The 14,668-nt window shown below is 52.8% G+C and overlaps 1 protein-coding gene across 1 annotated transcript in view; it reads left to right on the top strand.

Moving 5' to 3' along the window:
• Positions 1 to 2,843: 2,843 nt before the first annotated feature.
• The window catches only part of TECTA (tectorin alpha), a 30,161-nt gene continuing 18,336 nt past the window's right edge, over positions 2,844 to 14,668 (top strand). Inside the window, exons 1-6 of the mRNA XM_054803049.1 lie at positions 2,844 to 2,922; positions 4,463 to 4,527; positions 7,470 to 7,603; positions 8,880 to 9,167; positions 13,580 to 13,717; positions 14,286 to 14,451. Coding sequence (XP_054659024.1) covers positions 4,464 to 4,527; positions 7,470 to 7,603; positions 8,880 to 9,167; positions 13,580 to 13,717; positions 14,286 to 14,451 — 790 coding nt within the window. The 5' untranslated portion in view covers positions 2,844 to 2,922; position 4,463. The remainder of the gene's footprint in view (positions 2,923 to 4,462; positions 4,528 to 7,469; positions 7,604 to 8,879; positions 9,168 to 13,579; positions 13,718 to 14,285; positions 14,452 to 14,668) is intronic.

The following is a 14,668-nucleotide window of genomic DNA, read 5'->3' as shown; positions in this document are numbered from 1 at the left end:
CAGCCACCTCACTTGTGTGTGATGCCGCTTGTCAAAAGGAGAAGTCGCAGTGCTGGAAGACCTAGTCCTCTTCTGGACTGTATTTCTCCGTGGCGGTGGCTCATCTCCACTTCCAGGTGAGGAACAAGGCTCGAACTTGCTCTGTCACCTGCTCTGTGTCCTCGGTGGGACTGGCCTCCGGGTTAAAATGAGTTTCACCCCCCGGTAAAGGCTCGCAGTTGCTGATGGGGAGGGCAGTACAGCTCACTAAAGCGGTAGTCATGGGTTTAGCCCGTGCTGGCCTGCACTGAACGACCCTGGGGAGAGGCAGGAGAAGGGAGGTGCCCCTCCAGGTGGGAAGCAGCTCCTGGGCAAACCCCTCGGCAGGGCGTCTTCCCTGGGCTGGGCCAGGTCCCTTGAAATGGGAATGTGACAAGGCTCTGCCGAGGTCAAGCAGGCGGAGACACCCCTTGTCTCATCTTTTAATGCTTGGTTTTTCTTGAGGGCGGGCATGGGGAAGAAGTTTTCTGCTAGAAGGAAAAAAAAAAAAAAAAAAAGAAAAAGTGGTTGGTTGGTCAGCTCCGATGTGCTCAGCACTGCATGATGGGAGCATCCCCTGCCAAAAGAAAATAGCCTAGAAGACAAAGTCTTTCCCCAAAGAGACAGTGAAACCTAATCAAACTTCATCAGTGTAGGCTTGCCCAGGACAAACAGGACCAGAATATTAAACTGCCAAAGGAGCAGAGGGAAACCTATTTTCACCAGTTTTCTCTGTCTTACAAAACAGAATGAGAAGAGTTAATTGATTTTCCTGTGGCTGGTAACATTTAAAATTTGTATGGGAGGGAAAGGAAGAGCTAGGGTGTGTGGAGTGGCAGGCTGGAAGTAATCTGCCCCTGGAATATCAGTCAGTGCTTTATAATCCCCCCCGCTCTCCTAAAGTAGTTGTTGAAAAGGGAAAAAATAAATTAAGAAAAAGGAGGAGGAAAAAAAGGAAAAAGAAAGCTTCCTGCTAGCAAGGACATGCTTGGAGGATAAAGAGAAAGGGAGCTCCGAGATTTGCTGCGGCAGTGGTGTACTGCCCAGTGCCTGATGCACTAAAAGAAACTGCCGAGGTAAGATGACAGCACTTTGGTGAACTTACTAAACACACCTCTAGGAGCACCAGGGTCCTGGAAAAAAAGTGTGGGCTTTCATGTGGTTCTTGTTTGGTCGCTGGCATTCCTGTCCCCTCTCCGTTTTTGAGGAAGGGCGGGGAGCAGGTGTACGGGGCGTGCGGGAGGGATACCTACCTCCTAGCAGGGAAAATAGGTAGTAAAAAGGTCCCCTCCCAAAAAGTCAGAAAGGAAAATCCTTCTTCTGCCGAGCTTGGGCTGTGCGGTTATGTCTGTGAGAACATGGCCCAACGTTTTCCCACCACGGACTGCTGGGGTTGGAGCACCGCCTGTCTTCACCGAGCCTTAATGCAGGCTGTAAAAGTCAGGTCTGTAACGGGGTCCTGCCCATGGCACCCTTCACCCCTCGGCCGCTATTCTGCTTCTCTCATCTGACATTGATGGGAATGAAATTAAAGCAGAGGTCCCTCTTCGGATTCAGATCGGGCTCAGATGAAGAGCTTTGGTCTATGGTAACACAATTTGAGGCTTAGAGCCTGCAAAGCTTTGGCACCATCAGCGAGGGCGTGCGGGAGCCGGCCCGTCGGCACTGGGGAAACGCTCACCAAGCGGCAGCCGCCACCGAGCACCGAGGAACAATAAGCAGCCTCAGTAGTTGCTCAGCTCGGGTGGCCACGGGGCACGGGCACAGAGGGCCAGGGCATCCTCGCTCAGCTCGTTATGTCCCCGGCCTGCACGCATGTGATTGCACGCTCGTGGAGAACACGTCCTCACCTCGGCTACGCCTGCAGCCCAGGGGTTTGGCCCTCCAAGGCAGCGGTGTACCTAGCAAAGCCTCTGGGCTTGCAGAGACACGTTGTTGTTGGAGGTGGAGGGCAGGGGAGAAGATGGAGTTAGAGAAAAGGCTGGGCTCTGGGCGCCTGCAAGAGGAGGGGGGTAGTGCCGAAAGAGGACTTCAGCAACCAACTTCCCTGGCTGCTGCAGGCGCTTGCGGGTGTGCCGTGCAGCCCGGGCACCAGAGGCAGGGAAAACCCCTGTGGAAATTGCGGATTGTAGGAGTGAAAACAGTAATAATGCTCACAGCAGTCCCCCGCCGGCTCGTGTAAAGACGCCAGTCAGTCCTTGCAGAGAGGGTGGAAATGGGAACAGCAACAAAACTCTCCGGCAGATTTGGAGAGAGCGTGCGGCGCTGGGTAAGTTTTTTCCTCTTCCACCTGTAAAAGCAGAAGTAAATTACAGAAAGTAAAACAAGACCTGGATGGAAAAGTAACTCCATTGAAACTTTGGGGCACTGCCTTTGAACAATGCTTTAAGCCTAGCACTGTTTGATGCTAATCCTGTAACATTATATAGATGGGCTTTTTTTTTTTTTTCCACTTACACAAAGGAGGAAGGGGCTCAATTCTTCTGAGGGTTGGGGGTTTTTTTTTCCTTCAGCGAAAAGCGATGCTGAGCAGCACAGCCGTGAGCCCAGCTCCGGCTTGCTGACATTTCCATCTGAATCCACCTGAAGGGGGTGAGCTTGTGGGGAAGAAAGAGGCTTCTCTCCCTCTCCAGGCCAGAATCTGATCTCCAGATTAGCTTGCTGGTTATCAATAGAGGCAACAGTTGTGATTGCAACTCAACACTCCTCCAGCCCTGGAACAGCATTGAAGAAATCGGACTTTTCAATTGCGAGAGCAAGGGGACTGAGACATCATTTCAGTCATCGGCAATAATTGGCAAAGGAGGACCGGCATGCATTCTCCATTGACATAGGATTTCTCCCTGGTCTACCAAGATCGGTCTAAAATTTCAGACCCAATTGCTCCTCTAGTCTACAAAACAGGTTGGTAATTTTTTTTCCAATACCTAAAAAATTGTAATTTTGAATGTGATATGTTAAGTAAGGTATTCTTTCTTGTCTGTCGCGTTTCCCAAGCGGTGCCGGTCTCGCTCTTGGTCTTGGACTGACATAGTCTCCACTGGTCATTGTCTGCCCAGTCTCTGCTAATGATTCAGATTTACGATCTATATAAAATTCTGTCATCCTCCTTTCATCTTTCCAAGATAGGGAATATGGTAAAACTTTTTCTTGGTGGAATGACTTTTTCTCAAGGCAGAACACGGTTGCTGGAAGCAGGCTGTGGCCAGCGTCGGTGCGAGTGGCACGCTGAGGAGCAGTGAAGCAGGGGAGATGCTTTCCTTCCACCGTGTTTTGCGCTTTCCAAGCTCCTGGTAATGGGAGTCAAGTGGATGTGATGTGGGACAGACAATGGCAGGTTCCCTGCTGTAGTCCCGCATTGTATGCGTTGTGTATGTATGTGGATACATTTAGAAGGCGTCGGATCTGTTGGTCCCTGTACCTTACAGAAATGGATCTATAGGGAGAGCATAAAGAGATGCTAGGGTTTGTAGGCGATGTGTCCATGCAACTGAAGTGGATGGGACATATAAAGCTGAGAAGGTAGAGAGGCTGGTATCGAAACTAAGGCTATATCAAATGCATAGCCATAGTTTGTGCCTGAAGCTGACCGCGTACTTTTCCAGCAGGCGCACGCATGCCGGGAGCACAGGATGCCTTCCTGGGAGCTCTAGGTGAGCATGCCTGTGTGTAATGAATGGAAGCGACAGGCGAAGAAATCAAAACAGGTGGTTTAGCGATATTTTCTATTGGATTAATAATGAGTAACAAATTGCATTAGGCACAGAAGGAATTAGAATTAAAGCTGGCACAGGATTTCGCTTTCATTTTCCCAGCCCCGTATCTGCTTCTCTCTCTATCATTGATTCCTGTACAGCAAGGAGTTGCCCAGCTGTGTAAATGTTTGTGCTTCTTCCACACTCGTCAAAACCAGTAAGCGATCGTTGTGTTAGCAGCCAGCGCGAAGGATTAGTCGAAGCGGTGCCTGAAGCCCCTTAACTATGAGAGCACGCCGCAGCTCTGCGTTGGCTCTCGCCATTTGGAGCAATGCGAAGCTGTGCCCCTTAAAGTCAGGCAGAAGCGTCCATCCTCGCGCTAAGTGGATCAGAGAGGAATTGCTCTCGAACCATCGGGAGAATAGAGGGCCCACGGAGAGCCGGGGCTACTTACAGCTTCCAGACCCTGCGTGAAATTAGCAGCAGCTCTTCTGTGTGGTTATGGGCTTACACTGACAATGCCTGCAGGGCGATTTGCTGTTATCACCAGAGAAGCCTCGTTACACCTAACAGACTAGGCATTTCGGGTCTGCCTGGCGAGTGAGGCACCTCCATCTCCGAAATGTCCGCATGTCGGCAGCGGCCGGGCAGCTTCGGGAAGCGACGTCGCTCAGCGTCACCCGGGGTTTGCTCGAGGATGCGGTTTCCTACCGAAGTGATGCATGTCTGGGTTTCTTTCCTTCCTGTAGGATGAACAAGCAATTGTTTCTCGGAACCTGGGTGGCCCTTTTGGTGATAACAGCGTGGCAGCGAGGTGAGTATCTCGCGCTCGGGTGCTGGGAGGCTGATGCTCGTCAGCTGCGCTGGGAAAGCGGTCGCTGTGCTGTGCCCAGAAACTCCAGAGTTACGGAGAGCTTGGAAAATACACCCGGCCCCTTGGCTGGAGCAAGGACAAGAACCATGGTGAACATTGTGTTTCCCATGGGGAGGGAGACACCACCGGTTTTGAAGGGTGAACGCTAAGCGGGGAGATTGGTGTGCCTTCGTGGGTAAGCACAGGTGCCAGTTTTGCACGAGTGACAGCTTGCGTTGCGGGAGATGGATCAGCAGCCTGCATAAATTGCCCTCGCTTCATTGAGAGAAATGAAGCGACAGTAGTTTACGTGGAACAAGTTGCTAGCACACCGTGCTGAATACAAAGCTGGCAGAGCTGGCAGGATATACAGGCCACAGAAGTTCTCGAGGTCGGTGAGCGTTTTATGTATGCGTGCATATATATCATCTGTATGTCTGTGTGCGCACGCATGGGGCATTCCAGAGGTTGCGATGGTCTGCTCAGTCACTATGAAACAGGAGTTTGGAAAATTTCTGGTGTTAGGACTGCCGAGCAGGCAACCATCCTACATCCGGTAATGGGCAAATTGGGTGAGCAGTCGCAAAACGTCATGGTTTGCGGGCAGTGAGGTTCCTCTGGGGTGCTCGCAGAAGACATCTGACAGCAGACGTGGAGCTGCCTCTGGTGCGGTCGCAGGGCAGCAGCCTGCAGCAGGAAGCCTCTCCCTGTGCTCGCACCCTGTTTCTCCTGGTGGATGTTGAAAAGCACCAGAGCAGCTCCCTAGGCTCGTGGGGTAATTAATCTTTATCATGTTTCAATTCGAAGAAGGGCAAGCGGAACTGGTAAGGGCAGGGAAAGCCCCTGTTGTTGGGTAATGTGGCAGATGTGCGCTGCCTGGCTGGTACGAGCTGTGTGGCCGGCTCGAGGGCCTCTAGCAAGGGAACCTAGAGATGGGGAGTCGGGAAATCTGGAAGCCGTTTCCCTGGTCTGCTGCCGAGTTGCTGTCAGGGTGAGGACAGCTCGGGCAAAAGGTGTGACTCTCTTTTCTCATGCGGGAAATGAGGCCACCGGTTCACCCGTGGGAAATGCCACCGGGGCAAAAATCACAATCAGCGGGGCCCACTGGGCTGCTTGGCGGGATGACGTGATGCATGCAGAGGTATGGTAGTGTCACGCTAGTAGTGCTAAAGAAGCCGGCATCGAGAAGTTCTTGCTGAGTTTCCTGTTCAAAAAAAGAAGTAAAATCTGCGTCTCGTAGCTATGCCTCAGCTGTAATAACTCGTCAGGTGTGTAAGAGCTGTGAAACGACTTGTTTTACTACCTGGCAGCCAGGAGTTTTGCTGCAGTCCTTCAGATATCTCTGTGAAACCAGGCTTGTGGCTCGGACACCGTCACACGCCACCTCCCTTTATGTCCGGCGGGGCACTCGCGCCACACGTGCGTGTCTTAGGGGTTAGGCCAGGCTTCCCCTTGTCTCCTTTCTCCCGAGGGAAGTTGGACCAGTTGAGCCTGTGAAGAAGGGTCAGCTGGCAACTCCCCGGTCCCAGGAAGTTTTGAGCAGGGAGCATCCTCAGGGTGAGCATCCCCCAGCTTGGGCAATACCGAGAGACCCTCCAGCACCCGTAATGGCACGGCACAGAGCAAGCTGTCCTCAGCTGGAGGCTCCCGAACAGCGCAGGGTAGGGATTAGGAAATAAAAGCACGCCCCGAATCCAGGCAAACAGAGCCAGGATTGTTCCGAGCCCGGTGGCTCATGTCGGCCGAGATGATTGAATGTCGCGAGGACAGGGCGCTGCTTTTCTACATCAAAGAGGGGAGGAGGGGGAGGAAAACCCAGCAAAATCCCCATTTGCTCTGTGAGGAGTCACACCAGTAGCTAACTGCAAGAGACAGGGGATGAGATGACAGCAGAGATCTGGCAGGGGCTGGAACGGGAAAGGACATGTGTCCTAGGGTCAGAAGTGCCCACTTATGACTCAAAGTGACGGAAAATAGATTTTAGTCTGGTAGAAAGCAGCAGGACTGTATTGAAACATGTCAAAACCATCTTCTGAAATATTTTTAGGAGAGGCAATTATGTTCATCAGCAGTGCCTTTTGGCAGGAAACCTACTTTTACTAGGAAATGTTGGAGTGGTCGTGATGCCTCGGGCTGTAACCCAGCACCAGGAGCGTTCAAGGGTCTGGTGGGGTGGTCCGGCCCTGGTGCCCGGGAGGGTTCTGCTGTACAGGCAGGAGGAGGGTGGCCGCTGCCAGGAGTGCGGTCGGTCTTGGTGCTCTTTGGTCCCCAGGCACGAGTATCTCGTTGTCTAAAACAGCAAATCCTGCCCATCCTGGAGCGGGGGGCATGGAGCCAGCGTCCTTGTTGTCATGATGCAAAGCCGAGACGTGGGTGTTATGACTTGATCACAGTCACATGGAAAGTAAAAATGGGCAGCTGCGAGCTGTACGCACATTTTGTGGTCACTTCATTGCCCTAAATAGCCTTTGAATGATGGTCTCCCTGATGACCCTGTCCCAGAGCCAGTCCCAGAGCTAGCATCTCTGCTCTGGCTTGAGAAAACCTTTGGCTGGTGGGATTTGGTGCTTTTTTCCTCAGCAGCAGCGATGCAGAATATGGCATCGTGGCCAAGTACTGGTTTGGCTAGTTACTGTTAGTCTGCCGCCTCAAGCGCGCAGCGTAGCGTTTCACCCCCTCCCCAAAGCGCTGCATGGTTTAGGTGCAGGCTGGTGGCCAGCAGACCTTCGGCATCCCCAGCACATCTGCACCGGCGAAGGAGGTGAGGGCAAGGCACTGATTTCCCTCTTCACAGGACTCCAATGTTTGGGCATAGGCAGCTCTGGGGGCCCTGCCGTGGCCTCTCTGAAGTCAGGAACGGTCCTGACATTGCCATAAGGACTCTCTTCTCCCTCTCCTTCCAGCTTACGCCACGGCGAGCCTGTATCCGTTCTGGCAGAACGACACGAAAACGCCCAAAGTTGATGATGGAAGCTCTCCCGAGATCAAGATCTCCGTGCCATTCATCTTTTTTGGCGCCCCATACAGAAGCGTTTATGTAAGTGGAGAAGCAGACCTTCCCCGTATCCTGTTCCTTGCCATTAGCGGCTGCATTTTAAACGCACTCTCCTCGTCGTCAGGAATCGGAAGATTTATTAGCATCTACCTGACAAGTTCTTAGATTTCATGAACTGATAGCTTTTATGATTAAGAAAGTCAAAGGTATATTTAATGGGCTAATGTTCATGGGGAAGGAATATAAAAGGCAATAAATTTTCTTTGTAGGTGATTAAATGGTACAGCAAAGCTAAGGCCTTGACACAAGGAACATTACTTCTGTTACATGACAAGAAACAAGAACATGCAGAGACCCGCGGGGGGGCGGGGGGAGGGCAATAGTGTGGACCCGTATGTAGGTGCCCGAGACAAGGACAGGCTGCTGCTGTTCTCGGATGATAGCACAGCGAAAGCCTGGCAAAGGGGACACCGGCTCCTCTGGGCTGGGTTGGGATGGTTTACCTGAGCACACCAAAACAGTGCCTTAGACTAGGGCCTGAGTCAGCGGGACCATATGCCAGGTCCCGAGCACGTCCATGTTTTGTGGCGAGCGGGTCTCTGTGGGTTTGCCCTGTCCAAAGCAGGATATAAACCTGCCAGCCCCCCCAGGGTTATTGCACAGCAGTCCTGGGAAAGCAGTAATCCCGGGGAGGCTGCGAACCCTTGTGTTGTGGGAGATTTCAGCATCCGGACAGCAGGGCCACTCGTTCTCCATGGTCTACAGAGATAGTTGTTGTTTTGGGAAGCATCTTCAGCAGGCTCAGGAGAGGCTGCCCATGGCACCACATGTCACACTGCTCTTGGGGAGCCCCAAGATCTGTCGCAGACGACGAAGCCAAAGGCAGCGGGTTTGATGCTTTAGCTCTTTTGCCAGAGAGCCCTCGTGCCGTGCAGCCACCCGTGTCATACAACGGGTCCCTCGGTGCTGCAGAGCTGCTCCCCAAAGGCGGGGTAAACCCAGGGCCCCAAGGCAGGGTCCCAGCCAAGCCGGGTGCCACCCCGCTCTGATGAGTGCCTCTCCTGTGTTGGCCCATAGGACCCCGGTTTTGCAGACTTTTCAGGGTTTTGTTCCGCTTGGGGCTTCCTGCGCTCAGCCTTTGGCCGCCACTGGTAGGATGAAATTGAATCTCTGCCTAGATGGTCGGGCTGTCTCACCGGCTGTCACTATTATAAGCCACCCTCAGCCAAAAGTCACTCACCCCACATTTTCTGATAAACCAGCAGCTTTCCTCTACCTGCAAAGGCTTGCTCAAACGAAAGCGGGTCTCTCTGTGCAGGTCAACAACAACGGCGTGATTTCCTTCAACGCGCTTGTCAGCCAGTTCACTCCGGAAGCCTTTCCCCTGACGGATGGCCGAGCCTTCGTCGCGCCCTTCTGGGCAGATGTGCACAATGGCATCCGGGGAGAAATCTACTACAGGGAGAGCGTGGACCCTGAGCTGCTGAGGAGAGCCTCCAAGGACATCCGCAAGCACTTCAAAGACATGTCCTCTTTCTCCGCCGTCTGGATCTTCATCGTCACCTGGGAGGAAGTCACTTTCTACGGAGGAAGCAGCACGACTCCGGTAAGAGCGATCAGCTCTGCTTCTTGTGTTTGATGGTTGAGCGTATGTATATATCTACCTGTCCTGGCCTTTGTGTGTGAAATTGAGTGAGTCACTTTGTGTTCCCGCTCCTCAGGTCCCTTTTGGGCAGAGGAGCACCACGGTCCTTTTGCTCTCTCCTGCAAGAGCCCGTATGAGCCTCGCTCCCTGCTCTCAGATCTCCAGGGAAAGCATCGTCTCTTCGGTGTTTGGAGGCAGCGTGCCTAAACAAGGCTCCGACACCAGTTAGGAGTTTTCAGCTTGATCGCAGTGTGGTTATTTTTTGTTAGATAGAAATGTAGAGTTCATTTTTCCCTTGTGCTGTGATATGCGACCTTCACTTCACCAGTGCTTCCATGGATAAAACAGAGCTGTTTGTGCAGGGGCTACAGGCACTTCAGAAGAAAGGCCTTTAATAGAGGAGCCAAAGTTTTGGCAGCGAACAGTAGCTCTGTCGTGATATAAACCACTCGAGGCTCCCACTTGAGCCATCAGTTTATGTAGAGTGATTCATTTTGAAGGCATGTTATGGCAGTAATGGGGCCAGGGTGTTGGGCAAGACCCAGAAGCAGCCGGCCAGGTACCGAAAGCAGCTTCGCTGTGTGCGCGGCGTCTGAGCGTGCCGAGGTGTGCGTGCTCGGGGCGGGCTCCTCCTGAGACTGCGACCTGGCGAGCGGTGCCCAGGGATGGAGCAGAGAATAAGCATGGATGCGCTTGCATCCCGTCCTGAAGCGGGGCTGGAGGGCAGCCCCGTGCGGGATCGGGTCTGCCCACGACAGGGGTCCGGGATAAACCGGTCTTGCGCTCAGAGGGGTGGTGGAAAGAACGGGCTGTGGAGGTGGATGGAAAGCCCTTCTTCGGCTGGCTGGCCGGCAATAGTCTTCTGCTCCGTGCTCCCTTCTTCTCCTCAGTCACCCTACTGAGGCTGGATTTTGTAACTTGCCCTTCCCTCCCCACCGCTCATGTCTACCCGGGATTCAATGCGAGTCTGCTCAGTTTTGCACCCTGAGCTCGCCTTGCAAGGCCACGGCAGCTTTGAAACGAAGCTAAGGTTATCTGCTCCTTGCCTCTGCGAGGAGGGAGGGCTGCTCCAGCAGAAAAGGCTCTAGTTCAGGAATCTGTGGTAAATTAAGTTTTGGAAGTAATTCGCGCTCCAAGGAGTTGGAGACAGGAAAGAGAAAATAGGATCTTTAATTTGTCTCTCTTTGGCAAAACCCCCTTTTTCTTTCAAATCGTGATAGCTTTTTCTGTGGCAAAGGCTGAAACGCTCTCTCCGCAGTGCCAATCCAAGAGGGTGGCGAGGGCATCTCATAGAAGAGGGTTGAACGGCTGTTCTGAAATCCTGTGTGGACGTTGAAATAGGAAGGGGAAAAAACCAAAGGCAATACTGACAGCATTTTTGCCCTGTCTGCATGGGGACACCGATCCAGGCTGACCAGAGCGTCACACTAGCGACTCAGCTGTGGTAGCTCTGTTATATTTCTGTAAATGTGCCAGCGGTATCTCAGAGGACAGGGATGGTGATGTGATGTTTTTCAGGGCATGAACAGCTTTTAAATAACTGGTTAATATGTGAGCTGTGACAGCAGCTGACTTCCGGAAGTCCGTGCTGGGCTGCTGACACGTCGCCAGTAGGGCCCGTGCAGAAGCTTGGGGGTGCAGATAGTGAGAGAGGGATCCCTGCTGTTGTCTGGGGAGAGGGTTGTTTAGGGTTAGCCTGTGTACTGAGTGCCAAAAGCTGGCTGCTTCTGTCTCAAGGAGTTGTCTCTGATAAACAGTTCAGCTCTTTTTCCATTTGTTAGAGAGGCTCGAGATTTAATGTATATTTTTTGCTAGTCCTGGCAGCGCTTGCAGGAAAAAAAAAAAAAGTATGTATATATTTGCAGACAGCGAGCAATATAGAGATTCATGTATTGCCTGAAGAATTACATTTGCAACACAATGCAATTTATTTTGTTATGGAGCAGCCTTCCCGTTCAGTAGCGGCCAGGGCTCCGGGTTGGCACGTGGAATACCATGATGCAACTTAAGCAGGAAATTCATCGCAATGCAGAAAAGCTGCAGAAAACAATTTTGCGAATGTGGCCTCGGGGATGCTGCGGCTACTGTCTCTCAATGACACCCGAGCAAATAGGTTCAGTTTCCCAGAGCCTTGCTAGATGGCTAGGGTGCTCGATGCATGTTTGGCCATGAGCGTCAAACAGGGAAATATTTGCGGTTCATGTAAGCGCTCCTAACGAGGAGGGCCAGATATCTTGAACCTCCTGGTACCAGGTCAGCTACCACCACCCTCCAAGAGGCACCTGACCGGAGCAGGGTTTGTGGCTCCGTTGAAGAGCCGTTGTTGTACTATCAAAGTGATATTGCCTTTACATGTTGGTGCCTTCTGATCCCACAGTTGTGGGAAAAGACTTGGCAAAGGTGAGCAAGCGTGCCGAGGTGGTGGAGACGAAACCAGACGTAGGAGGTGGAACCCCAGGGAAAGGATGTGCGAGTGGAATCGGCGGCTTCCCGTTAGCTTGCTCTTTCGCTTGCCCCGGTGAGAACTGTGCTATTTGCAGCTGCCATGAGGCAGCTCTGCCCACACCTCTCGCTCTCCCCGGCAGCTCATACAGCTTCGCCTCCTTTCCCAAGAAGAAGGACATGGAGCTGTTGGAGCGAGTCCAGCGGAGGGCCACGAAGACGATCAGTGGGCCGGAGCACCTCTGCTATGGAGACAGGCTGAGAGAGTTGGGGTGGTTCAGCCTGGAGAAGAGAAGCCTCCGGGGAGACCTTAGAGCCCCTTCCAGTCCCTACAGGGGCTCCAGGAAAGCTGGAGAGGGACCGGTGACAAGGGCAGGGAGTGGCAGAACAAGGGGGAATGGCCTCAAGCTGCAGGAGGGGAGATGGCGATGGGATGTGAGGCAGAAATCCTTCCCTGTGAGGGTGCTGAGGCCCTGGCACAGGTTGCCCAGAGAAGCTGTGGCTGCCCCTGATCCCTGGCAGGGTTCAAGGCCAGGCTGGATGGGGCTTTGGGCAACCTGGGCTAGTGGAGGGTGTCCCTGCCCATGGCAGGGGGTTCGGACTAGGTGGGCTTTGAGGCCCCTTCCAACCCAAACCAGTCTATGATTTCTCTTGGCTGGAGTCTAATGTGCCTTGGAAGTGACTTCCCCTTGTGACGTGCAAGTAGTGAGTGCGGCCGTGCGGTGCCCTCCTCAATCTTCAGGCGTTTGTGCTCACCTCAGCACCAGTAATCCAGACTAGTGGGTTTGCTCTAAGGGAATGGAAAGTGGTGCAAAGTGACCCCCCAGCCCCTCGGTTCTGGCATCTTCCCTTTGTCCAGCAGTACGTGACCTGTTGTTAATGCGGAACGGCTCAGCTCTCTCCGCTTGCAGTGCTCGGGGGTCGCTGGCAGGGTAAGCCCTAACGCTTCTTAGCGTGAGATGGTTTGGTCAATGTGCTTTCCCGTATCACCTGATAATTGTTTCCGTGGCTGTTGCTTCCTTCACAGTTTGCAGCATCGGGTAGCTGGGCTCCTAGTATTGCTCTTGAATAATTAAAAGGGGGGTAACCCATGCTTTGTTCCCTGCTAAAATCCTGCTCGCTCTGAGGCAGGAGGAGCAGTCATTTATCACGGCACGGTCCCAGTGCAGAGCGGTCTAGGACAGGCAGGGATGGGAAGGACAGGAAAATGCAGAAAGCTGAGAGAAGTGACTGTTGGTTCCCAGTGATGATTGCTGCTGGATCTGCACGGGTACAGGGGATATCTCAAGGGGAGAGGCCTTTTTGGGCTTTCTGCACAACTGTAAAAGCGAAGAGCTTGGGGCTAAGCCACGCTTGGCAGCTGGCAAAGCTCGCCCTTCTCTCGTGGGGCCCAGGCTGGCGGTTGCGTGAATGTGTCTGGAGTTTGGGGGGCTGGAAATGCAGAGTCATTTCAAGTGAAAGGAAGAATGAAAGCAGCGGATTTAGCAGGTAGCGAGGGGATTTGGCAGCCGAGCAAAGCGCATAATATATGTGGTTGACTTGGATGTAATCCACCGTTAACAGTATTGTAGGATATGAATGTGGAAGGGAAGCGGGTAAGATAATGCGGCGAGGAATAAAGCTAAGATAGGGTAATGGAAGATAGCAGGTCATAACAACCGGAATCCTGCCGATTGCTTTTTCCCAGCGAGCTTATTCTCGTGCTGCCATCTATTGGCATTAAATTGGATCGGAGGCAGTCTTGTCGTCCTCCCAGGTGGGTGCTGGCAGAGTCACAGCAGTGAGGACGAGCATATTTCAGGTCTCATTTGACCTCTTCACCGCGAGGCTTCCGCATCTCGCCTGGGCCAGAACAGAACATGGCAGAAGGGCAGGCAAGCAGTGTGAGAAAAGCAGTCTCACCTTGTGAATGTGCTCATGGTTTTCAACAGGTAAACACTTTCCAAGCCGTCCTGATCACAGATGGAGTGTCGTCTTTTGCCATATTTAACTACCATGAAATCAGCTGGACCACGGGGACAGCCAGCGGAGGGGACCCCCTGACCGGTCTCGGCGGGGTGATGGCCCAGGTGAGGCTCGCGATCCCATATCCCCATCTCTGTTGAGCTCTCGAATGGCTGCCTGTAGCTTTCCTACTGTATCCGTGCTCACTCATGCCACTGGGTCCCTCAACATCCCCAGCAACGGCCTTGCAAGCCCACTGCCGGGCACAGTGGGACGAGCGCTCCAAAATTTGGTGTCAGCAACGGTGCCGCAGCCAGTCCAGCTGCCCGAGGGGTGCGAGGTTCCCTGCCTAAGGGCAGCCTCCCTCTGTCACTTTCTCGTTTTACCTCGGCCACTCAATACGTGTACCCATAGATCTATACATACATAAATACATACGTATAGATATGTACATAGATGCGTATGTATTTACATGTACATAAATGTGTAAATATACGTCCATGCTGCTTGTAGCGACTGTTGAGCTTCTCACTCACATCCAAACTCTCTGAAAACTAGAATCCCTGAAAAGAGACGTTCAAACCAAGGAAGCCATGCTCAGGAGTTGTTGTGGAGGCCAGAGAAGTGCAGAAATACAGCGTCACTTTCCCGTAGCAAAGACACGTGATGAAATCTGCACTCTCTCTGTTTTAGGCTGGCTTCAATGGTGGAAATATCACCAACTTCTTTAGCATCCCGGGCTCCAGAACCCCAGATGTAGTCAATATCGAAGAAACAACCAACGTTAACATCCCTGGGCGCTGGGCTTTCAAAATAGATGGCAGAGAAATTGATCCGGCCAATGGCTGCAGCCTGAGAGGTAAGGGGGATACGGCGCTGCTTTTTTCCAAGTTTTGGGGTGCAGCGTAGGAAAAAGTAAGACTGTCGGGAAGCTGGTGGAGAGGTGCCTGACTGCTCTGGGCTGCCGCGCGATTTGTGCTTTTTGCCGAGGCATCCCTTCGAGCTGCAGCTGCGGGGACGGAAACACACAAGCTGGGTGCAGGCCCCGTGCACAGTTCTGAGTTGCTGCACGCAGC

This window comes from Grus americana, chromosome 24 (assembly GCF_028858705.1).
Source record: "Grus americana isolate bGruAme1 chromosome 24, bGruAme1.mat, whole genome shotgun sequence".
NCBI classification, from domain to species: domain Eukaryota; kingdom Metazoa; phylum Chordata; class Aves; order Gruiformes; family Gruidae; genus Grus; species Grus americana.
This window is presented reverse-complemented; position numbering and strand designations above follow the sequence as displayed.